The 26060-nt window shown below is 35.7% G+C and overlaps 1 protein-coding gene and 1 pseudogene across 7 annotated transcripts in view; both read left to right on the top strand.

Annotated features, from left to right (window-relative positions):
- Slc25a21 (solute carrier family 25 member 21) overlaps positions 1-26060 on the top strand; it is a 487747-nt gene that overhangs the window by 172927 nt on the left and 288760 nt on the right. For 4 of the 7 annotated variants that reach the window (XM_048798670.1, XM_048798673.1, XM_048798674.1 and 1 more), the window contains exon 2: positions 16716-16808. The exons of the other annotated variants lie outside the window; for them this stretch is intronic. In XM_048798670.1, the coding sequence (XP_048654627.1) occupies positions 16716-16808 (93 nt within the window). The remainder of the gene's footprint in view (positions 1-16715; positions 16809-26060) is intronic. 7 annotated transcript variants of the gene reach the window in all.
- On the top strand, positions 8456-12402 carry LOC125615243 (annotated as a pseudogene).

Below are 26060 nucleotides of genomic sequence, written 5' to 3' on the forward strand. Positions count from 1 at the left end.
AACACCAAACTACTATGCCACCTCTTTAGATATTTGATGTCACCCAGTCTCAGAAGGAACTTGTGACGATAAGTGTAGGTCCAATTTAAGATACAGGTACTGATGTTATTGAAAAGGTCCAAGAAGCAGTTAATTCTTTCTGCCTATTCTGGGTAGATATCCTTCTGCCTCATTACATCAACCTTGCAGGGAAAGCAGTGTGAACAGCCCTGTTCAGGAGTTAGCAGTGTTGAAGAGTCTGCTAACTCCCTGTGTTGTATAGTGGTTAAGAGCATGAACTTTGGAATAAGGTAATTTCTTTGTCTATAAAATGGGAATAATAATATTACCTCCCTTGCCAGATTGTGGTGAGGAATTTATAAAGTAATACTTGCAAGGCCTTAATACAATTACACATTCAAAAATTCTTCCTTCCTGTTATCACTATAAAATATCATTCTCAAAATAGTGTAGGGCTTAAGAAATGCTTTTTGAAGTCAGTGTTACCAAAGATATGTATCCAAATGCCCTTTTCAACCAACAGCAAGTCCATAGTTTGAAATGCTGTGCATCTGGGCAACTTCTTGTATGCTTCAGTTTGGCTGAAGGTAAAGCCAGTACGGAGCTCAACAAAATGAGCCAATCTCCATTAACAGTCCTTCTGGTCTTTGCGTGTTATTCAGCAATCTGACAGATGGGCACTCTCCCACCATGGTCAACAGCACTCTTCAACTCATATCCAGGTAGTCAGGTGTGTGGTGTTCTTTCAGTGCTTATAACTAAAAATACTCCATTTGACTATTTACATTATTAGGACTTTAGCATAAAACAGACTTCATACATATTTAACTTTTTTACAAGAGTCCTTTTGAAGGGAAACTGTTTAATAGAATAATTTGTACTGATTTGTTTTCCAGCACATGGGACTAAGAACTCCAAGTCTACTGACCATAAAATTAAAGATCTCAGGGCGTACCCAATTTTAGATTCTCAAAATTAGATAAAAAATTTGTAGTTTGTATAGTAGCCATAGTAGTGAATGTTTCTTTTGGGAGTAATTTATAAGCATTTCATTTCCACATACAGAATATTTTTGTATCTCTTCAAACCATCGTATGTTAAACTAAAGAATTTTAGACTTTGATTCAGTGTGTAAAACCTTAATTAGCTATTAATTATTTAGGGAAGAAGCTTAATCAAGGAATATTTGGAAGAGCCACAGAGTAACTCCATGGAGAGAGATTGGGAGCAGCCCTGTGGCAGGAGGTGGGAGGCTAGAAAGGTTTGTGTAACTTGACAAAGCTTGACTTTTGTGTGAATTGTTGATAAATGTTTTCACATACACTGTCCCCATTTGTGCTTAGACAGTTTATGGCCAGTTTCCCTTTCTAGCTGGGAGTCTCAGGTGGCAGATTCCACTCTAGTGACAAGACAGGTGTTGTGTGTGCCCTAAAGGACAAAACATGCTTGTCTTTTTGTATTATACTCTTTCTCATGAAGTTCTGCTTTGAGCATAACATCCTTTCTCTAAAAACCCTCTACTTTGTGACAGCAACTTGACTTGCTGCCAGAGAAGCTGGAAATGAAGGAGGTTTAAGATAAACATCAATGGTGATTTTTTTTTCTTGGTGTCTCTCTCTCTCTCTCTCTCTCTCTCTCTCTCTCTCTCTCTCTCTCTCTCTTTTTAGAGAAAGTCATATGCTCATATCCTAACTTGTCCCAATAGAGGGTCAATTACAAACACTTGGCCATAAATCCAATCCAAGAAAAATACTGAGAGAAGAAACTGAAGCGCTAGATACCAAGGTCAGAATCACTATAAATGGTCAGAACATTTCAACTGTGAAGCCATTGCCTTTAAACAATATTTTAGTACCAAGTGATTCCCACTGTGGCTCCAAATGAATAAAAATCAGGTAGGCATTTTTTTCTATGGTTAGGTATTTTTTTCTGGAAACTTTTAAAGTTAAATCAGTGTCATACTTAAGATTTCATAAATGACATGATTAAAGGTTCATTTACAAGCTGTCCATTAAAAAAATTAAATGGTAAAAGAATGGTTAAGTCATTTTCCCATTCAAAGACTTGTACATCATCATACCTCCATTATTATATACCTAAGAAATCTTCAACATTCACCATCCCTCACCCCCAGTATTTAAAAAGAGAGATATTTAGGTGGGAAATCTTCACAAAATTTATAGCAATAATAATTACCCTTAAGAAATTGGAAAGAGTTTTAGGGGTAGCCACCCACGTGGAACTTTTAAAATATCATTTACCTCTTGGTCTTGCACATTCAAGCAATTTTGAAAAACAGAACAGCTAAGAGGACTTAATGTAATGGAGGAGAACAAATAGCAGTCCCTTACTTCCTGGGGAATAGTAAGTAGTAAAGCAAGCATGTTTTGGCCTTTCATCCATCTAATTTCTTCAGCATTTACATACAATATGAAATTTGATCATTTACAAAAGAAAGCAGTAAAGATTCTTTGCCAAATGGCAGTAATTGCTTTTGAAAAAATACTTTTTGTTTCTATGAGACATTTGTCTCCTCTCCATTAAGCTTCTGGAAGACATTCTGGCAATGTGCTACAATTCTAGGTTTTCATCCTCTTATTACTGAACTATGTGATATTTAGCAAGTAATTGAACTTCTTGAAGCCTTAGTTGCAAATCTATAAAGCAAGGTTGTTTAATTAAAGGTTTAAATGACCAATTCCAATTGTTACATTCCAGAATCTATGAACCAAATTATCCACTAAACCTCAACATTTTGGCAGTGAATCAGAATCAGCTAGGGAGCTTTTAAAAAATCCAGGTACTTGGGCCCCATCCCACAGAGATTCCAATTCAGTAGGTCTGGGTGGAGGTTTAAAAAACTTTTTAAAACTAGATGTACAGGGCTGGGGTTGTGGCCCAAGAGGTAGAACACTCACCTAGCATGCGTGAGGCACTAGGTTTGATCCTCAGCACCACATAAAAATAAAATAAGATATAGTGTCCACCTATAACTAAAAAATAAAAATATTAAAAAAGCATATATATTTTATATACTCTCTCTCTCTCTCTCTCTCTCTCTCTCTATATATATATATATATATATATATATATATATATATATAAAATGTACAATCACATGTGAGATCCTTTGTAGTGAACAGTTAACTCCTTGACAGGCACCATTGTGTTCCTAGATAGAGTGGTCTCGTCTAATCAGTTGAACTGTGCAGGAGCCATCCCTAAACTGTGCATGAACTAAAAGCAATATTGAAGCCATTGGGCAGAAAAGCCTGGTATCAAGAACTCCCAGCAGCAACCCTGCTGGTTTGAGAATATCTGGTTCATGTGGCATCCTGCCTAGCGCCATCTCAAGCTCCAGCACAGCACTGGAGATGGGCGTGACCCACTACCTACCTCCCAGCCTACCTACCTCCCAGCTATATTCTGTTTTTCCTAAAGACACAAGCTTGGGATTTCTCCCATGCTGAAACATTATACCTACCAACCCCCTTTGATCTGTATCTATTAAAGCAAGGGCAGGCTCCATCTTTGTTAGACTCTGTACCCCTCTGATCAGTTTAACATGTCACTGCCCCAGCTCTTTCAACTATATTTCTGATCTCTCATGTTTATTGGTACTATTTTCATAGCTTTTATTTGCAGCCAGCCCATCCCTCTGACTGGAACCCTTTCCCTCACCCATAAGGGTTGTGATCAAGCAAATTATAATGAAATGTTTCTTCCGAAACCTTCCTATTTTGGCTTCTATATCCTTTATTCCTTCTAGCTCAGATTAGCCCTGCATTTTCATGCTGCCAGATTACACACATGAAAGCATCTAAAATATCAACTCAGTAATCCGGTGAATGGTAGGAGAATGTATATGCTGTGACCTATTGAAGAAGCCTACCCTATTTTATCTTGCTCTTTTGGGGGGCACTTTTTATTGTTCATTTTAATTATACATGACAGAAGAGTCCATTTTGATATAATTATATAAGCATTCAATGTATCTTATTCTAATTAGGACCCCAATGTTGTGGATGTACACAATGGTAAGATTCACTGTGATGTCTTCACATATGTACATTGGAAAGGTATGTCATATTCATTCCACTGTCTTTCTTTTTTTCCTATTGCCTCTCCCTTTCCTTCATTCCCCTTTGTTTTATCCACTGAACTTCTATTCCTCCCTGCCCCCCTACACTCCACCCTTATTGTGGGTTAGCTTCCACATATCAGAGAAAACATTCAACCTTTAGGTTTTGGGGATTGACTATTTCACTTAGCATGATAGTCTCCAGTTCCATCCATTTACAGGCAAATGTCATAAAGTCATTCTTCTTTATGGCTGAGTAATACTCCACTGTGTATATATACCACAATTTCTTTATATATTCATCTGTTGAAGGCCACTTAGGTTGGCTCCATAGCTTAGCTATTGTGGAAGTATGCTGCTATAAATATTGATGTGGCTGTGTTACTGTAGTATGCTGATTTTAACTCCTTTGGATATGCTGAGGAGTTGGATAACTGGGTCAAATGGTGGTTCCATTCCTAGTGTTTTTGAGAAATCTCCATACTGCCTTCCAGAATGATTACACCAATTTTCAGCTCCATTGACAATGTATGAGTGTACCCTTTTCCCCATATCCTGGCCAACATTTATTGTTACTTGTATTCTTGATTGTTGCCATTCTGACTAAAGTAAGATGAATTCTCAATGTAGCTTTAATTTGTATTTCTCTAATTGCAAGAGATGTTGAACATTTTTTCATATATTTCTTGACTGTATTTTTCCTTTTGAGAAGTGTCTGTTTAGTTTCTTTGTCCATATTGATTGGGTTTTTAAAAATTTTTTTGTGTTCTCTATATATCCTAGAAATTAATTTCCTATCTGAGGTACAAGTGGCAAAGATTTCCTCCCATGCTGCAGGCTCTCTCTTCATACCCTTGATTGTTTCCTTTGCTGCGAAGAAGGTTTTTACGTATGATGCTATTCCCATTTATTGATTCTTAATTTTACTATTTACTTGAAGTAGTCTAAGGGTAGAGATTCAAGCTTTATATGAAGGATTAATTAGGGTATAAGGAAGTATCAGGCACTTTTACATTTAATCTTTACTACAAGGTTAGGAATCAATATTCCATTTTACAGAAAAGGAAGATAAGTCTCAACAAGGCTTACCTTTCTTACACAGGATTACAAAGTAATAGGTGGTGGGAATGAGACAGGTAAGTGTAACTACATAAACTGAGCTATTCTGCAGGCCATGTTGCCACAGGGAAAGGAAGAAGGACAATTCTGCATAGGCAGAGTTTTTCTGGTGCTTCTATGGTCTTCCTTCTACAGGCCCATTTACTTGGAGACTACTCAGAATGCCCCTTGCCCTGATGCCATATTTCAACAGCCCACTAACTTGCAACTTTAGAAAAATAATGAAGAGGAATTCAGTCACACACTGCTTAATCATGAGGATATCTTCTGCAAAATGTGCCTGTCTATTTTATTGTTTTGTGAACATCACAGAGTGTAATTATACAAAGAAAGATGGTGGTCACTAATAAATACAATTTTATGGGACCATCATCAGATATGTGGTCTGTCATTGATCAGAACATTTTTATGAGGTGCATGGTTAAACCATAAGAATGATTAAACCATGTGAAAGAACCATGGTAAAGATGTGAATAGATCAACTCACTTAAACCCAACTGGAGGTAGCATAAATTGATACTATTTGTCTGGGAAGCAGTTTGGCAATATGTATCAGGAATTGTAATCATGTTCACATCCTTTGACTAGCAAAACTACCTCTAGGAATCTGTCCTAAGGAAATAATCATCACTCTGGGATAACATTGATAAACAAAAATATTCTTTGGAACATTACATGTAATAGGGAAAAAGTCACAATCCATTTAAAGAAGGTGAATAGTTCACTGTATTTAAGTAAATCCATATGATTAAATATTATGTACCATCCAAAATAATGCTTATGAAGAGCTTTTAATGATGTGAAGAAATATTAATGATATATTATGTGAAAAGAAAAAGATATAAGACTACATGGTATGATCTCAGCTATGAAAATAAAGGATGTAAGCATTATAAACACCAAAATGTTAACCATAGTTATTTCTAGGTAGTAGAAGTATAAATAATGTTTATTTTAAATAATTTTTGTACATTTATTTTTTTTCAAAAATGATCATGTGTTATTTTAATAAGTGAAAATCACATTAAGTATTCTTATGGAAAACAAATCACTGAGTTTGATTAGGTAAAGAATATTGAACAGAAATAAATTAGGGATAGAGACCTCAATTCTAAATAAATGTAAGTAAGCCCACCAAGATGCCATTTACTTTGGTAGAGATACTTCTTGGCTGTTTGGGTCCCCCCCAATATATCAAATTATGGGACTGTTTCAAAGGAATGTTAATATTCTCCTTCATTTTTGAGACTAACAAAAGATTTATTCTTACCCCAACTCTGCTTTAAATAACCCCTACTTCCTCATAAGAACAAAATTAGATTTGTTACCAATACTTTCAATAGTGTCACTTTATTTTCCTGCCTTGAAACAGTAACCAACTTACAGCAGAGATTCTTGTAATGTTTCAAGGGCATTAATAGTTTGGCAACACAGGGAAAGATAAAATAGGCACATTAAAATACAAACTAAATCTTGCTGAATGATAAGAATAGCTTTCAAAGCATTCCTGGGACTGCAGGAAGTCAACGGAAGTTGTTAAGGGCAAAAACAAAGAAATAACGAAACAACACCATAACACACAAAAGTGAACGAATAAAAAACAAATAACACCCATCCTTAAAAAACTCTTCCCCTAACCCCAGAGTACTGATTGTAAAGGTCAGCAGTAAATAATGAGCTCAGGAGATCTAGATTGTGGCTTGCTTAAACACAAGATTCCTAACCTAAGAATCCAGGATTAACTAGGATCCTCTGTAGGAAAACTAACATGGTCTCATACTGGTGGTTCCCTAGACTCTTGGGAGGAAATACAAATCCTCTTTATGGGAAAGAAAACTCTCAGTAGGCCTTCAGGACTCTCACAGATTAAGTCTAATTAAATATGAGTTTGTAAAGATCAGTTAAGCAGCTAAACTGTATAAAGGTCCAACAGGGTCAGGACATTGGTTACATAAAGGATAATTGAGTACATAAATAAATGGATTTAGGATAATGGGAATTAATTTTCTCACTTTTAGAGATGAGAGTTAGTAATATGAAAAGGAAGAAGTCCAAATGTATATGTGGTGTTGGGTTAGAATTGCTAGTTTGGGTGTGAACTTCTGGTTAGATAAAGATATAAATGTAAAAATATGTATATTTAGGTATATAATGCATGTATTTTGCTGCTCTGTCTTTGAGAGAACCTGAGAGATTTTAGTAGTAAAAAACACTCTACAGGTTTAGGTCTTGCTTTCTCAGTTCCATTTTCTAGAAAAATGGAGGACTCCATGGAGAAGGGATTCATTTCAGAGTTGGGACAGGGACAGTATAAACTTGGGATGTCTTGCAACATGCACATCTATTATCCCTGCAGCTCAGGAGGCTGAGGCAAGAGGATCATGAGTTTGAGGTCAGCATCAGCAACTTAGCGAGGCCCTAAGCAACTCAGTCAAACTGTGTCTCTAAATAAAACATAAAAAGGAATAGAGATTTTACTCAGTGGTTAACCCCCCTGGTTTCAATTCTTGATAACAAAACAACAACAACATCAAAAACCAAAAACAAAAAAACCCTTGGAATATCTTGTATCATGTACTAGACAATACTCGGAGAATGATGGGGACATGTTAAAAGGCTATAAAACAGTTTTAAGGGCCCTCACTGGCCAAATATGGATCGATTTGAGGATTAAAATACATCATATGTTAATGGATTATTTCAGTTTCAATAAAACAGGAATCCATTAGTTCTCACTAATATAAAAATACAGAAGATTCTTTCTTGTAGTTGAATATGTAGAAGGAATGATAGAATTTAAAATTACAGCAACCATTATGGTAATAATTAAATCAAGAAGCATCAATGTGGGCTAAACTCTGATATTTTGTGCTTAATATGTTCCTGAGGTTACAATATAATAGTTTTAGAATTTTAATCTAATAATGAAGAAATATATAAACTCAAAGAAAAACATTCTGCAAAACCACAGGCTTATAATCTTAAAAATGATAATATCAAGGAAGATCTGAAGAACTGTTGGAGATTTAAAGGAAACTGAACAGACATAAAACTAAGTGAATTGTGTAGTCTTAGATTGGATTCTTTGCTATAAAGTATATAACTAGGACAGTTGGGGTAACTGGGCCAAGGGCATAAGGGAAATCTTTATAATTCTTCTCTAAGTTTAAATTTATTTCAAAATAAGACATTTTAAAAGTCATCAGACAGGAAGAAATAGCGGGGGTGGGGAGGGAGGCGGGGAAATGGTGAAGGGAATCATCGGATTTCCTCCTAAGGTCATGTAACCTACTTGTAAGACAGAATCTTGTATACCGGACTCTCTCTAGGATTAAATCAGCATGTTCCCAAATCTTAGTGGTCAGGAAATAACTCAGCCTGCCTCGGATGTAGGCAGGGGAGGGGGTTCTTTGTCTGCCTGGAAGATGGCGACCGGCAGGGTGTGAGAAAATGGCCGCCTGGGTCACATGTCTAGCCGAGAATTTCCCACCTGAAATGAATTGGGTTAGCAATTCCCAACAACCTTCCCAGTTCACAGGGCTCCAGATGAACCCTGAGGCAGCCACTCCCAGAACTTTCTGCAGAAGCTCACATCCATGGCCAGGTTCTGCCCGAGAAGGAGCCAGGAATAACTTGGAAGCTTCTCCCACCCATATGCTGACCCGCCTCCCTCCTTCCCTGAATTGTGGAGCAGCGTTTGCGGAAGGAATGAATTTGTGTCTCTGAAGTGGGACCAAGTCTTGCTAAACTGCCCAGGCTGACCTCAAACTTGTGAACTTTCTGCCTCAGCCTCCTGAGTAACTGGACTGAATATCAAAGTATTTTAAAATTATGCTTTGAGAGAAGGCTCTTCCAGCACCATGCAAAGCACAGTACTCATGTCTACCTACAAGGAAATGAGCATGTTGCGTTTTGAGGAATTCAATCAGGCTGTGAAGCAGCACAACAGACAAGACCATTTTCTCCTACTTTACCAGTACTAAGGACCCTGAAGGGAAAAGCTAGTATCCCTACTGTGTGCAGGCTGAACCAGTTGTTCAAGAGGGGCTGAAGCATATTAATGAAGGATGTATTTTCACCCACTGCCAAAAGAAAAATCTTACTGGAGAGATCCAAATGATGATTTCAGAAAACAATTGAAAGTACCTGCAGTGCCTACACTAATTAAATATGGAATGCCTCAAAAACTGGTAGAATCTGAGTTTTTTCAGGCCAAACTTATGGACATGTTGTTGTCTAGAAGATGATGGTAGAGATGGAAGATGATAGGAGAGCCAGGTATGGTGACACATGCCTATAATCCCAGTGGCTCAGGAGGGTGAGGCAGGAGGATTGTAAATTCGAGACCTGTCTCAGCAAATTAGTGAAGCCCTAGGTATTTAGCGAGACTGCCTCTCAAAATAAAAGATCAAAAGGAAGGATTGGGGATGTGGCTCAATGCTTAAGCCACCCTAGGTTCATTTCCCAGTATCAAAAAAAAAAATTTCATGATGGCAATTGTGTCTTGATTTCCTGGTTTGCTCTAGTATAAAAGAGACTGCATACTTGCTTTGAATTTATTTTAGCAATAAATAAATGGTGAAGCCAAAATTAGCTTTTGTCTAAACAATAAAGAATGCTATTAAAAATAAAGTTGTGCTTTGAAACATTTCACTTACCCCTGTCCACTCAGTTGACCCCCACCAAAAAAAAAAACACCCTTTGGTATCAGTTTTGTTCATTTGTTTTCTCTTTCCAATGTTTCTTTCTGCAGTTACAAACACTATAAATGTATATAGCTATTCTACCGCCCCCTTACACAAAGTACCATACTCTCCATATGGTTATATATGTTGCCTTTTTACTTAATAATACACCTGGAGGTTTTTCCACATCAGAGCATTAGAGCATTTTCACTATTTCGAAAGCCACTTATAACAGTACATAGATGACTGCCTTAGAGTCTTAAATTATGTGAATGTACACTCTTATTTAATGACTGTGGTCCCTGACTGATACATAGTTGGGGTGTTTTTAGTTTTTGGTATTACAGTGAATAGATATCGCATACATATGCAGATATTTCATTGGATAAATCCCCAAAATTACATTTATAATTTTAGTAGATATTGCTAAATTTGAACTCCATAGGTGGTGTATCCTTTTGCATTTCTACCAGCAATGTGTGGGTGTATCTGTTTCACCACAGCCTTACAAGTAACGAGGTATATTGTTAGACTGAGGTTTTTGACAATGTGATAAGTGAGAAATGGTATCTCAGTGTAGTTTTAACTTGTATTTCTCTTATTATGAGTAAAGTTGAATATATTTCCATTTGTTTAAGAATTATCTTTATATCTTTTACTATGAATTAACTTTTTATCATCTCTCCTTTTTCTGTTGGATTGTTGGCCTTTCTTTGATGTCTAGAACCTTATTGTATAATTAAAGATATCACATCTTTGTCAGCGGTAAAAATAAATAAATAAATAAATAAAAGTCATCAGACAGATGGGTTGGAAGAGAATGTTGGGTAGTGGGTTTCTGGGCAAGGCCCCTCTCTGCCATTAGACTTAGAAGAGCCAGAGCCATTGTCACACTGACCCATGGTTGCACACCAGTGAACTCAATGATGGCTATGATTGGGGTCATCTTAATCTTAAATCTGTGACTGAACAGAGCTCTCTTGATGACTTTCTTGCAACTGTAGAACTTTCAGGAAGAGTTCATAGTTGAGAAGCTTAATATTAAGTTTGTGCTGGCTGAGGCTAGAACTGGACTGCTGTGTTTTGAAGAAAGCCGGAGAATTAAGAAACTCCATGAAGAAAACAGACAGTTATTGTGTATACCAGGGAGACCAAACTTGAATTAAAAACAACAACAACAACAACAAACAAATAAACAACAACAACAAAAACCTGGCCTAGAAGAACTGAAACAGACAGATAAAGATAACTTCCTAAAATGGAGACATCAGCCTATCTGGCCAGAGGAGGAACAAAAGTTAATATTGACTTTATTCCAATGAAATTTAGATTTTTGGTGCTAACTCTGGAGGGTCATCGAGAGAAGTGATATGGTGGTTCACGTTATTATTAAAAAACTAATAACTAAGATGTGTAAAAATTAAAAACTAAGATGTGTAAAAACAGCTTAAGCATATACTCTTCCACAAATAGGTGCTCGAAACCCACTCTTGTTTAGATGCAAAGATTTGGAATGCTATGTCAAAGAGACAGATGCTGAGAAAGAGAACATTATTCTGATAAACAAGGTCAATTTGCCGATTGCTGAGCAGTGAAGTGCCTTGGCCACATGCTTTCAAAAAAAAGATCTGAAGGTTATTTTCTGGTTACCTTTCATTGAAACTGCTCAACTGAATGGTGGTGACTCTAAGGAAAAAATGAACAGAGATGCTGGAGAAGCCAATACATCTGGGTCATAAAACTCCAGTTTTGAGGAGAACGAAATTCCACACAGTGAGACCAACCGTCTCCCAGAGTTGGGATGTTTTAAGTCATCACACAAATTTTAACAATAATCAGGTAAAAAATAAAAGTCAGTAGAAACAAAACTTCAAAATGCTTAAATCAACAAATTTTTATATATTTTAATTATAAGATTTAAAAAGTGTAAATACAATTGTAAAATATTTAAAGAAATAAAAGATGAAATTTTTAAAATGCACAAAGACTTTGACAATCACAAGACCAGTTGAAAAAAAAAAAAGACACTAAACTTAACTTGTAAAAATGAAAGGAAAAGAGTTGAAGCTAGAAACTCAATGTTTAAGCCAAACATAAAACCTATGAACAGACAAGAAAAATAATGAACTGAAAGAGCTAAATAAATTATCAGAAAGTGGCCCAAAGAGATAAAGAGGATTGGAAGTAGAATGGACAAGTTAAGAGACATGGAGAATGCAATTCAAAGGTTCACTACACATATAATATAATGTCTAGGAGTTATAATAAGGATAATGGAAGAGCAGCAATATAAAAAAAAAAAAACAGATGTGTAAAAACAGCTAAAACATGTACTCCTCCACAAGTAAACCTAGCACTAACCTAGTATATCAAGAAAAATTTAAAAATCTATATACACATATCATAATGAAACTTCAATAAAACAAAGACAAAAAGAGAAACTCTAAAAAGGCCAAAGAGAAAACACAAATTATTTAAAAAGGAATTAAAGTTGAACAACAGCAGACTTCTTTTGAGCAACAATGAAAGCCAGGAGATAGTGGAATAACATTTTTATATTGTTGTAAACCTAGAATTTTGTAACCAGAAAAACTATCTTTTAATAAGGAAAGTGAAATAAAGATATATTCCTGTTAAAGTATAGTCTATTTATAGTAGTATTATGAGCTGAATTGTGCCACCCTCCCCCATCTCCTATATTTGTAGGTTAAAGTCCTAACTCTCATTACCCCAGAATATGACTTTATTTGGAGATAGATCTTTAAAGAGGTAACTGAACAAAAATTAAACCATTTAGATGGGCTCCTTTTCAGAGTCCTTATAAGAAGAAGAAATTGAAATTAGAGAGACACAGGGATATATGTGTGCCCAGAAGGACAAATATGTGAGAACAAAGCAGTGAGAAGGTAGCTATTGGCAGCTTAGGAAGAAGCCTTAGTAGAAACCAATCCAGCCAACTCCTTGATCTTGGACATCCAAACTCCAGAACTAGCAGAATATAAATTTCCATTGCTTAAGCCTCCCAGTCTTTGGTGTTTTATTATGGCAGCCTTAGCAAACTAATGGAAGTAGACCTTTCTTTGTTTACCAAAAGACCTTTAAGAAACACATTTTATATTCAAGGACAATGACCTGAGTCTGTTTTGTTAACTGCTCTATATTAGCACCTACACCAAGGCGTAACGTATAAATAGGCACCTCAAAATATTTGTGAAGTAAAGCAGATGTGGCAGCCAGACTTATGGTTCCTTCTTTCCATATCTAAGTTTTAGTTTTAGGTGAGGAAAAGGATGAAGCAATGTTGTGAAAGTGAACTCAGAAATATGGACTATTTACTGAAAATGTGTTCCTTTAGTACATGCTGTCTAGAAGACTTTTATATCATGTTTCAAAAAATCTTGTATTCAAGATTCAAGTGAAAAGAAAAATAACTTTTCCATTTAAGAACTTTATAGGTATTTAAGTCTAGAGACACTTAATATCAGATAAAAGGCCAGATGTTTATATTTAAGCATTATTTATTCATATTTTATGATGATTATTAACATTATTTTGGTCAATTTTAAGAAATATATTTTTTAAATGTTGCTTTAATTTAGGCCTGGAAAAGTAGCACAAACAAATGCATTTCTTAAAATTAAAGGTTTATTATTTAGTGTGGAGTGTTTGTATTAGCAAATTAAAAAATCTCCTAATAATATATTAGACTCTTGGAGAGTTATTTCACCAACTTCATGGGTTTCTGTGTTATCAGAAGAATCAAATAAAAGCACATTGGCACAGGAACAAGTCTTTTTATTTTTATTTTTTTGCTCAAACCCAAGGGAGGCAGCATGTGCAGAACAGAAATTTCTGGCTAACTACAACATTTAATGAAGATGTGAGCTCTTTGGCATCTACAAGATAGATAGAACCTGATCATCACACATAGAGATGGAATTTTTGCAATACCCGTGCTCTTCTTTATCATGCTTCTTCATGCAGTGCATCTTATTACCATCTTCAGTTTTTGCCTCAGGGTGATTTTTACTATGTTAAATAAAGTAAAGGTAACTAAGTAACTAAATAAGTTACTTTAGTGAATGATTTTCTATATGTATTTGTCCTTTACCTATTGGAATTTTCTCCTTATCATTTGGGGAAGTTCTTAATTTTGGAATAGGGCATATCCACTGCTCTGCCTCAGTGGATTTAATTTTAATCTTGTTTTTCTTGACCCTGGCTTCTTGATATCTTTGGAGACCACATAGTCTTTGAAGGCTGAACTGACTTTCCAACCTCCTGTCTCCTGGTGTTTTATCTTAATTTTATAGCCTTGAAATTGGTCTACTGGTCTACTTTTTAACTTTCATTTTTTTCTGCTGTGCTTGCTAACCCCATAAGTTAGAAGACTTGTTTAGCTGTCTTAGTTAAATCTTCTATTATTCAAACACTTCTGTGCTTATAAAATTTTGTTCTTTGATTCATGAGTATGATCTCAATAGGATGAAAATAAAGTTACTGTGTTGGTGTAGTTAATAATATTTTACTATTTTTTATATACTGCAGGTTTATTCATTAAGAAATATTCACACTAAGAATGATATATGAATAATACACAATGAATAATTTTAATCCCTGAGTCATGCTTTCTGTGATGGTATATTCTGAAACAATTTCCTCAGTGCATAAATTCTTTAAAAAGGAATTTAAAAGATTCTAAAATCAGTTCTAAAGTTGAATTTGGTGCTGAAATTTTACTCTTACCTATAAGTAATAACATCACATCATGATAATAATAACAGACATTCTCTATATTTTGTAAGAACTTTCCAGAATATTTGACTCTATAGGATTATTGTCATCATACTCCAAAAGGTATAAAATAATTGGGATAGCTGACAGAAAATGTAGAGTATTATTTGTATGGTGCCAAAATGATCATCCAGTTCAGTAAAATAGTAAGGAGTAAATTCAGTTAATACATCAGATAGCTAGTTGGATATTGAGAAGAGCAAATGCTTAGTTCAGTGATTTTTTGATAGTTGTTATTGTGTATACCCAGGCTGTGTCTTAGTAAATAAATGGAAGGTAAAGGAAAACCTATTCTGTGATGGTGTCATCTCATATGCCACTAAAAAAAAATCGTCTTTGCCCTTAGGGTTTCTCTAGGTCTAAAGAAACATTCAGAGGATACACTGATTCTGTCTTCCAGGATTTTATAGGGCTAACATTCTATAGGAATTTATTGTTTAATCAAAAAAGAATTTGCTTCCAGACAGCAGCTTAGAGAGTATTTTCTGAAGATCCTCTACTCTGTACAGGATACCCATCTTTCTACAGAAAGTTACACAGACCAGAGCACCATGTTTAATTTATATGTTGGGTTTTGAGAATCTGGATTTTTCTCCATGATCCATTATTTATTTAGCCAATTAAAAAGGTTTTTTTAAAGATTTTTTTTTAGTTGTAGATGGACACAATACCTTTACTTTCTTTCTTTATTTTTTATGTGGTGCTGAGGATCAAACCCAGTGTCTCACACATGCTAGGTGAGCGTTCTACCACTGAGCCACAACTCCAGCCCCCAAACATTTTTTATTTTAGACAGTGTAGCAAATTTTTTGAAATACTGCCTCAGTTGTTTGGGTCACTTCATAATCTATTAATTTTTACTGATACTTTTGGCTGAGTTGTTTCTCAGTGCAGTAATAACAAACTTGGAGGTAAAGATCCTGTATTCTACTTTTGTTTGAGTACCTTGATGGACTAGATACTTGGCAAATATGTGTTTGACAGTACCAATGTAATGCAGTCTAACCTGCTAGAGCATATTGTTTTCCTATGGTAAATGATCTAATTTTAAGGACTAAAAATAGCTGCTGGATAGCAGTGACCATAGTAAGGTAGCTAACAATGCACTGATGTAGAAATGTGTTGAATTTATGGTTAATGAATTTCTTAGGCATTCAGATTATCAGATTCTTCCAGGATAGGACATTTTCTTCCAATATATTTTGAGAATAACCAAATACGAAATAGGAAATGATACACAATATATAAAACTTAGCCTTCTGAGTCAAGTAATTATAGTATTCTAGAGCATACTAAAACTATTATATTTTTCAGTTTTACATATATAGGACTTTACACTCTATTTTGAGGAATGAGAATCATCATAAAATAGAAATTAATATATATATAGATAAGTATTACCCCTAATAATTGCCATCTTAGAATTTTTGCAGCAGTCATACCACTGCACAAAATATTTTTGTCTTACCCTTAGTGCTAAGTTGAGTCACCGAAGCAAACAGCTAATCACTTATATAGCATCTTATACTCATGTCTTGATTTTAACCAAATGGTGTACAGTGTGATCATATTATTGCCAGTGGTGCCTCCAGGTGATATTTTGACATTTACAAAGTTCAAATTAATTCTCAAAAGAAAAGTTTTGTGACCAATGAGGAGAAAGGAAGGAAGGGAAGAGCAAGGGGAAAAGAAGAGAGAAAATGTGGGGGGTGGATGGGGAAGCCAAAGCTCCAAGGGCATATCCAAAAGAGGTATTCCTAAAGTGCCAAAGAAAGACACTAATGCTATGTGTTTGTCTTTAAAAGACCACAACATTGAAGGAGACAAAAATCTTTTTTAGTTTTAAGATTGTTATGTTAGTTCTGCCTCTTTTTGGTAATGATGTGTGATATAAATGAATAGTATCATAGATTATGTTATATAATTAATAGGCTTTAAGAAAACAAACTTTATTACAAGACTCCTACTTGTGTTAGAACCAAGGTACTTGTGTTAGAACCAAGAAAATTATTATGTTGTGATATTTTCCTCCCAAGGTTGTCTTACCACAAGAGATAAGAGGAATCACCAACCATTCTGCTTTGCCAAGAATTTGGGGAGAGGTGGGGGCAGCCACTACAGAATTCAAGGTACCTACCAATTTTGTGTTTCATTTTTAGGGAGATTCCTTATTATTTCTGATGGTTGTGTGATGATATAACAGGCATTTTCAGTAAGATCTTTCCTGAAAACCCTTTATTTTTTCAAACATGGAAGCATATACTGTGAGCTGGGGTTTTGCTAAGCAAAAAACTGAGACATAATTCTCATCTCTGGTTAACAGAGAACACCTTCTTCAGAACAGGAAGGAAAAGGAAGTTTTCATTTCAAAATGAGCCAATGCCACTTTTCCTCCCCATTACAAAAACCAAAACCGAAACTATTAAAGACAGATTGGGCAACAGGTTATTTGATCATAGAAATAAAAAAAGAGAGAACAACTAGTTATGTGAATTTAACTATTTGTGTCTTGACAGAATTTGAATGCAAAATCATAAAGTTATACATGTCGCAGGGGAAATACAAGTCATATAAACTTTTTTTTTCCATGTGCATAATGGAAAAACTTATGCTTTTGATTCTGTATTTCTCAAATAACATTTATTCCCAGGTATAAGTGAGCAGGTCACTTCAATGGCTGAGGTTGAGGTGATGACTAGGTGGTGGGAAATGGAGCATTAGGACTTGTAGCCAATAAGGTGGCAGAAGAGATGTGTAGAATTTTGCATGCAGGTCTCTCAAAGCAAGAGGATGAAATTGCATAGGCTGGCAGGTGTGGCCACAAAAGAAAGGGAAGTATGCTTCAGGTGCAAATCCTAAATGACATTTGATTCCTTCTGAGGCAGAGTTTCTGCTGTCTCACCTGGTGGCTGGCAATTGACTCAGCATTTTCCAAAGCCCTTACTTGCATTAACCTTACTCTGGATGTGAGGTCCTCTTGGAGCTCAGGGTACCAGGAGAGGTGAGATGCAAAACCTCTCACCACATCCTGACATCCCATTGCATAGGCACTGTGCATTAGGGTTTTTTCATCTACAAGTCATGGCTTGTTCTTCAGGAACCACTAATCGTTTAATTCCAGTGATGCCAAAAATATGGGTCAAAAAAAAAAATCAAATGATTGCATAGACAACAACAAAAAGAAAACAGAAATGAATATGTAGCTTTGAACCTTTGGGGATATTTGAAGTAAATTAGTGTTTGCTTACTGACTTTACTCAGGTCCACAGGGAGCATTTTGACCACTCTGTGGTCAGTACTGATCTCAACTTGATATGTTCTCATATGACATGCACATGTGAAGAACCTCCACCACTTTTGGTGGACCTGCCTACAATTATTTCACGGGCTCATTGCATGTTTCTTCTTTCCTATGCTGCATGATTGGTGGTCTTTTGTACATTGTGCAGATGTTTCTCTTGTGCTATTTCATGATTATTTTTCAAGTGGCCTCTTAGTCAAGGGATGGCAGGTCAGCACATGAAAACATCTGCTGTTACCATTTTTCTAAGCAAACAGCAGATGGCATTGCTGCTGTCCTTTTGATCTGGCGCAAAAATTCCCAAGGCTGAGGTGTTGGTTTACATTGACACTGCCTGGCAAGGAACTGCTTGAGAGTTTGCCTCCCCCAACAGTAGCACTGCTTACAGATGTTTTCTCTGCAACTCTCATTTTTAGTTTGTTTCTTCCTGTGACTCTACTTCTGCAGGGTGTCATGAACTTTGATTTTTCCCTCCTGTGTCTGTTGCTTGGTCATCTCATTGATATCAACCATAACCCTCAGGTTGTTTCCCATTTATCACCTGCTGGAAGTACCACTGGTGTTGCCATAGAGAAGACAGAACTGTATGTTTGGGTCACCTCAGGATTTGAACAATGATACATATATGTCTCGGATAAAACAAGGTTATTTGAAAAATAGCTGAAACACCAAGCTTTGTCTACGTAGTACCTCAGGCAAACATTTTACCAGCTGAATTTGTAAAACTTTAATGCATGTATTTTTTTTAAATTTGCTTTTAGTTGTAGATGGATACATTACCTTCATTTTATTTATTTATTTTTATTTGGTGCTGAGGATCAAACCCAGTGCCTCACAAATGCTAGGCAAGTACTCTACCACTGAGCTACAACCACAGCCCCAACATGTACTCTCTTAAATCTGTAATTATTGAACAAGATTATCTTTACAAACAATGCAAATATGCAGAAAACAAACAAACAAAAAGCCAACTTCTTAATTTTCTAGGTGGAGAACAGCCTGTTGGAAGAAAAAAAAATCCTCTTAATTTTTTTCTTGTTTATACTGAATTTCCAATGACTTTAACTATAATGTAAACTTTGGTATTCTACCATGCTTCCTCATTCTTTGACATCTTTCTTTTGTAGGTGTTTCTTTTCTGATACTGTCAGTCAAATCTTTATGTGTGTCTTTCTGTCTTCTGCCTAGCCTTGTATATCCTGTCAGGAGTTCCAGAAAGCGTCAATTTCCTCATCTGCAAAATAAGAATAATTAAAGTATTTTCCTTATAGAATTGTTGTGAGGATTAAATGGGATAATGTATGCTTAGCAAGTGCTTTAAAAATTGCAGTCATCATTCTCATCATCACTTCATCATCATCATTGCCTCATTCATGGGTCAAAGAGTCAGAGGACCCAGCTTGATCAAGTCCTAGCTGAAATGTCAGGCACTATTATTATCTCTTCTTTCTCATCCTAAGTCCAAGTTTTATTGCCTTTTATTTATTACTTGGGTTTTTGTATTATATATTCAAACTCCACATTGACAATTAAGCTATTCAAGTTCAAGATGCTATTCTTGAACTTATTTTATTGGATTACTTGAGATATCTATCAATATTCTATCTATATGCAGTGTGTGTGTGTGTGTGTGTGTGTGTGTGTGTGTGTGTTTATTTATTTATTTATAGCTTTTTGGCTCAAAAAACTCCAAGTTAATATTTGTAACTTGACATAGTATAGTGATTATCACAGGTAAAGTTTCTAATTTTTGCCTTTGGTTGTTGGCAAGACAAAAATAAAGCCTTTGTTAAACCTGCACAGGGACTGATATACTTTTAAGTACACCTCAGAGTGACCTGTACCTTTCCATATATTCCCAATTTGTCATTGTCCACAGAATTTCATCCCCTTTAACCTGCAAAACATATGATGATACTAAGTGACAGGTAGATATGCATACTGGATTGCTTCTTGTGTATCACATGGTCAAGCTACTGTAGTTCCATTCGATTTAAGTTTCATGCAGCTATTGTTGTCTGTTTGTAGTCTTGCAAAATTGGACTTTCAAATGGCCCAATTTTCTAGGATACGTAAGTTTTCATAGCAAAGTATTTGCAGCCTCAAAAACATATAAGCTTTCAGAATATTTGGCAGCTATCTGAAGTGATTAGGAAAAATGAAATAATTTACTGCTTTTAAATTTTTTTAAGGCAAGCTCTCAAATCTAAAAAAGTTGTCAAAATGAATTATTTTGTGTTATTTTCTTGGTACATGCCACCTTTTCAGAATTTTATTAAAAAAATAAAAAGGGAGGAGTAAAGAGGATATCTAAGAAAGATCGTGACTCATTTTTCTAACAAGAAAAGGCAGTCGCTGACTATGTGTGGAAATAATGCCGGAGCATGTCTGTTAACATCTAAGTCATTCTAGAATTTGGGATTACCAGGAGTCAGTAAACCTTAAATACTGGTGATTAGTTTAATTAACACTGGAAAAACAAATCTCCTTCCATCTCTCAAACACATATTTCTGGTGAACCTATCCCAGTATCCTTTTATTTCATTTCCACTCAGTTCTTCTGGAATTTGTCAAATCCTCTTATTAAAATGTTCTTTCTTTTTGTTTGTATGTTTCCTTAAACTCTAAAATGAATAGACTTGTCCCAAATATTCTTACCCATTCTTAGACAACTTCTTATTTTAGCACAACATTTGACTGTATCCTTTAAAGTTTTGAGTTGAAAATTGAATTTGCTTTAATTTCTTCTCCTTCTGACCCAATTAGGTTTCCAGTCTTCATCCTTTGAATGAATTATTTTGTGTTATTTTCTTTCTCCTTTTTCCTGTGAGGTTGCAGCTCATTTTTCTATTCTTTCCTTAGATTTTTAAAAACTCACTTTACAATCTAATTGTATCATTTAACTATTATAATTTATTACACTTTAAATTGGATTCTTTTAGAGAAAACTTGACCTTTTATTAGTTATGCAATATTTACAAATCAATAAATTATTAATTTTCAACTATAGGAAGTGAACTCTAAAAGGGCCCTTGTCTGTCTCCTGAACCTAAATCTGTCTTCCCTATCTCCTGCTAAACACCTTTACATCAGAGTCCCTCTAATACAATAAAATCACCACATCCCTGTTTCTGTTTATGGAACTAATTACTCATCCTACCCTGAAACTTTGGCATGTTCTTCACCTTATGCCTCCTTTTTTCCCCACATTTGACTGGCCACTCGTCCATTGAGCAGCCTATGCTGTTTTTCACATCCATTTGCTCAGTTCTAGGTTTACATCTTTGCAGTCCTCGAGACTTTTCTCCTCCTCCACGTTCCTGACATTATAATTCATTTCCCACCTTGCCACCCTACCACCATATGTACCACTTCCAGCCTTTTTGCTTCCTGTCATTCTCCATTAGCTTGCATATGGCTGCTGGATTTTTCTTCCTTAAGTGTAGCTCTAATAGTTGCTTTTCTGTTGTGTACATAATAAACTCTTTCCTTTAATTAAGATCTTCCATATTTAAGAACCAAATTTTTCTTCTGCCTTTCTCCTTCATGCTGTCTTCTATACCTCCATATACTTTGGGCAGTTTTGAATTTCTCTGATCTCTCTGTGCCCTTATGGTCCTCTCTATTATTTTTCTCATGTTCCTTTTTCTATCAGTTCTCTAAATCTCCTTCTCGAGTCATGAACTACCAGGGTACTAGTCAAATGCCCCTTCTCCGTAAAGCCATCCTTGATTATGCTACCTCCCCCCGCCAAACCTACTAATGAATTTTCACTTTCTTTATTCTTTTTCTTGATGTGTTAACTCTTGCCTTCCTTTGTTGTTTGTTGTGTTTACTTTTCTCTTTATGGCAGGAATTTATAATCCAGTGTCTTAATTATTTTTGTATTCTCCCTGAGAACAGTATAGTATTTATACATTCTTGGTATTTAATAAATATTATATGTCTTGAAATATGGGATGCACATATATATACATATATACATACAAACTCACACATACAAAATTAAAAAGTAATCTTCAATATCTCTGTTTATATGCATCCTCTTTTTAACACAATAATCACAGCCAGTATTTCTTTACTTTTGCAATAGTCTGAAACTCAGGATCTCCCTTTTCCAACTAAGACTTGTGTGCCCTGAGAAGGAAAGTAGAAATAATTACCTGGAAGCCTGGTATTGCTACTTCTGTACTAGTAGGGAAAAGCTGAAGGTACTTAGTTGATTTCAGTTTACATGACTGTGAGCTTACATATATAACTTAACTTTAAAAATTTAAAAGAACGTTTTAAATAGAGATATGTATTTATTCTGCTAAGAAGTATTTGAAGCCGGGCATGGTGATGCATGCCTGTAATCCCAGCGGCTCAGGAAGTTGAGGCAGGAGGATTGAGTTCAAAGCCAACCTTAGCTATAGTGCAGCACTAAGCAACTCAGTGAGACCCTTTCTCTAAGTAAAATACAAAATAGTGATGGGGATGTGGCTCAGTGGTTGAGTGTCCCTGAGTTCAATCCCCGGTATACACCCCCCACCAAAAAAAAGTATTTGAGTCTTTATGGGTATGAGCCAATTGAATGCATTCAATGTATGAATATTTAAATGTACAAAATGAATATATAAATACAGACTTATAAATGTAAAGATGCTGAAAATTTTTGAAGGATTTTATTTAAGAGCTCTTCAAAGAGTTAAATACTTATAATACACCTAACCTATACTAATTTCTTACCTTTATTTTTAGATCAACACAAGAATACCGACATGAAAACATTAGGTTCACCCATATGAAACTGATGACAGTTGAGAAATGGAACAAAAACAACAATTTCAAGTGGTTCAATCCATGTAAGCATGGAATGAGAACTGTCTTGAAACTTAGAACTTACTGCTTAGGATCTGTGTCTATCTGGTTCTTTCTTCACCCTGAACTGGCTTGTTATTTTCCTTTTCACTTAGCATATGGAGATAAAGTGCTAATTAGTAATGCTATTCTTCAGGTATACTGGTAATTATTGGTTTAATTCTTTCTATTTATTAGTTCATAGTAGTTCATAATTAGTTGAGTTTATTACACTACTAATTAAAATATAAAATTAATTGCATATTTTCTTTACTTTGAAGTTGGTCTAAAGGTGTATACATGCAAGACATGACTATGACTCAATAACTTTCATGTACATATGTAAGTGAATTATGTTCACTGGCTCACCCATTCAATCACTATCCCATCAGTCATTGTTTCTTGAACACCTATTCTGGGCACACCATCCTGAACCAGCAGAAGGTTCCAGGCTTCAGAAGTATGAAAAGTACCTACTCTATGATCTTTGTCTAACCCATACGCACTGTGATAATCATTATTATGATGTGAACACAATTGTTACTATTAGCTAGCTATGTTAAGAATTTCTTTTCATAATAACAATAATTGATATACCATTTCCCCCCTCAAATTTTTATGACTAAGGAAAGTTAATAGAAACCAAAGGAGATGTCTTCATTAAGGGAAAAAAATCAAATTGCAACAACTTTTATAAGAATTTATTGATTCTTTGTCTAAGGTAATCATAGACAGTGCTGAGAGTCATTTTGCCCTTAAGAACATGACTCAGAACTTGTGCCTCTAAAACTACAACATACACTAGTATGGCAGTATGTAAAAAAGTGGATATGTAACCGATGTGAATCTGCAATATGTATACGGGGTAAAAATGGGAGTTCATAATCTGCTTGAATCCAATGTATGAAATATGATATGTCAAGAGCTTTGTAATGTTTTGAACAACTAATAATAAAAAAATTTTAAAAAAACTTTCCTTCCTTTATGCCCTGCTTGGGGTGGAATAACTAAAGAATAAAACTGAGATTCTAAGGGTTCTTAATAATCAGCTTAGTCAAAGAAATAAAACCCACAGTGTGATTTCAGGCCTCCATGTGTCTGGTAGACTGTGGTCTGTAGTCACGCCCTCTTGTTTCATAAAGGTCTTCCATAGCCCACAGGGCTCTAAGATACATAGAACAGCCAAGCAGATCTACCTCCACTCCAGGAAAAGCAGCTCAGCATACGAGCTGTGTCAGCAGAGGGTTTGGAACCTTGGTTGTCAAAGTCAACATGTTTATTTATTTCATTAATTTGTATCTGTTTTATACATTAGTATCATATTTTCTAATTTAATTGGAATTGTTATAAAATAATTCAGAAGAGGAAAAAGATGAATTTTCAGATATATTTCATTTCTACATTAATTATTTCAGATACCGGTCTTTGATTTTTTAAACATCTGTGAAACTTCACAATTAAAAAATTAAAACCTGAATTAATTCTAAAGGACTTTAGTCTGACTAGAATTATTAATTCTGCTTTTTTGAGAAGACCTTGCCCCTTGGCTACATTATCTTGGGATCAGGCTATATTTCACTGTATTTTCTTTGATATGAGTACAGTAAAATACCAGACCTTAAAATACAAATCCCTTGCTGGGCTTCTTCTCCCTGGGAAAGAATACACTTTATGGCCAGATGGAATGGCATCATGTCTCACTGTTGGGGTAGCTCAGAAAAGACAACATCACCGAACACTTTCCATTCTCATACCGGCCAGGCTTCTTAGTTTAGTCAGGTGCTGTAACTTGGACCCAACACTGAGCTGCAGCTCAAGAGACAAAACAGTTGGAAAACTTGGAGAAAGGCTCTAAGGGTCAGTGAAATTTACTGTGGGCAGCTGCTGCTTCAAAGCCACTCTCTGTGCAGAAGCCTATTAAGAAGTAGTAGGTTATGTTCCTGCCGTTTCCCCCAGCATGATGGATGATGCTCTGAAAAGAGAAAAGACTTCCTGTTCCACGGAGGTGGCTTTCCTCAAGGCCACCTCACCGCCTTTCTCAGGCTCTCTCCATTCCGTTTCTAACCATTGAATTCACTGCTCCACTACATGTAATAATAACCTGGGCTTGTCAGGATGACTGACTGTGACTCACCAGTGGCTGCTTGTCCATCAACAGGACCTCCCACTCTCAGAGCAGAGTCTTAGCTCTGCTGTCAGTCCAGGGGGAAAGGGCTGTGAGGGCATTCGTGAGGGCCTGGATTCAATCCCCAGCACAGTAATAATAATGATAATAATAATAACAAAAAAGAGAAAGAAAAAGTACTATAAGGGAAAAAATACAGTTGCATATGGAGTTGCATAATAACAGAAGAAGTGACATTAGAGTTTGCTAGACTTCCTTTTGCCTTCAGAAACATTTTCACTTTACCTCAAATTAAGAAATTATTTTTCTCTGGCATGCTCTTGGGTCATGGTATTTGCCAAGAGTGGTGGCGTACATGCCATTCACTCAGTTATACATACTCTTCCCTTGCTTTACTTCTTAACTGTGACTCATCTTTCCATCCTTGGTTTAGAGAGAAGCCTGAGCCTTGTTTAAGTGAGAGCTCTCAACTCAAGGTGCTTGTAGCGAATGTCTTTTCCATTTTGCAACTGTTTGGGTCACCATTTGAGGAAACTTTGTCCTGCCACATGTTATTGGAAACTGTATTTCTCTCTCTCTCTCTCTCTCTCTCTCTCTCTCTCACACACACACACACACACACACACTCTCTCTCTCTCATGCCCAATGCTGTCCTCCTTGCCCACAAGGGCAGGCTCCAAAAGGGCAGGCTCCAAAAGGGCAGACATGATGACTGTCATTTCTCACTTATTCTTCCAGTACCCATCACTCAGTGCATATTTATCATTGCTGGATACCACTGATATTTAATTTGTACATCATTGTTACATCCTTTTCATAGGCATAGAGACACAGCAATAACAGTATAAGGTACTTTTACAAACAAAGCTGAGTGTTTAGTAAAAAGCATCATCTGCTAGTAGCCCTTCTGTATATGCAGAGGTTATGCATAATTTGTAGGTACAAACCTCAGAGTTTTCAGATCTAATAATTATATATATATATTTTTTTTTCAAAAAGTTCTTTCTTACTGACCCTATCCAACAATGGTTATGAAGTGCTAGTGTGTGTTTAGCACAGTCCATGATGCTATGTAGAGATAGATAAGATTCCTGCCCTCCTGAGGCTTATCATGTA

The sequence above is a fragment of the Marmota marmota genome, unplaced genomic scaffold (genome assembly GCF_001458135.2).
Source record: "Marmota marmota marmota unplaced genomic scaffold, marMar, whole genome shotgun sequence".
NCBI classification, from domain to species: domain Eukaryota; kingdom Metazoa; phylum Chordata; class Mammalia; order Rodentia; family Sciuridae; genus Marmota; species Marmota marmota.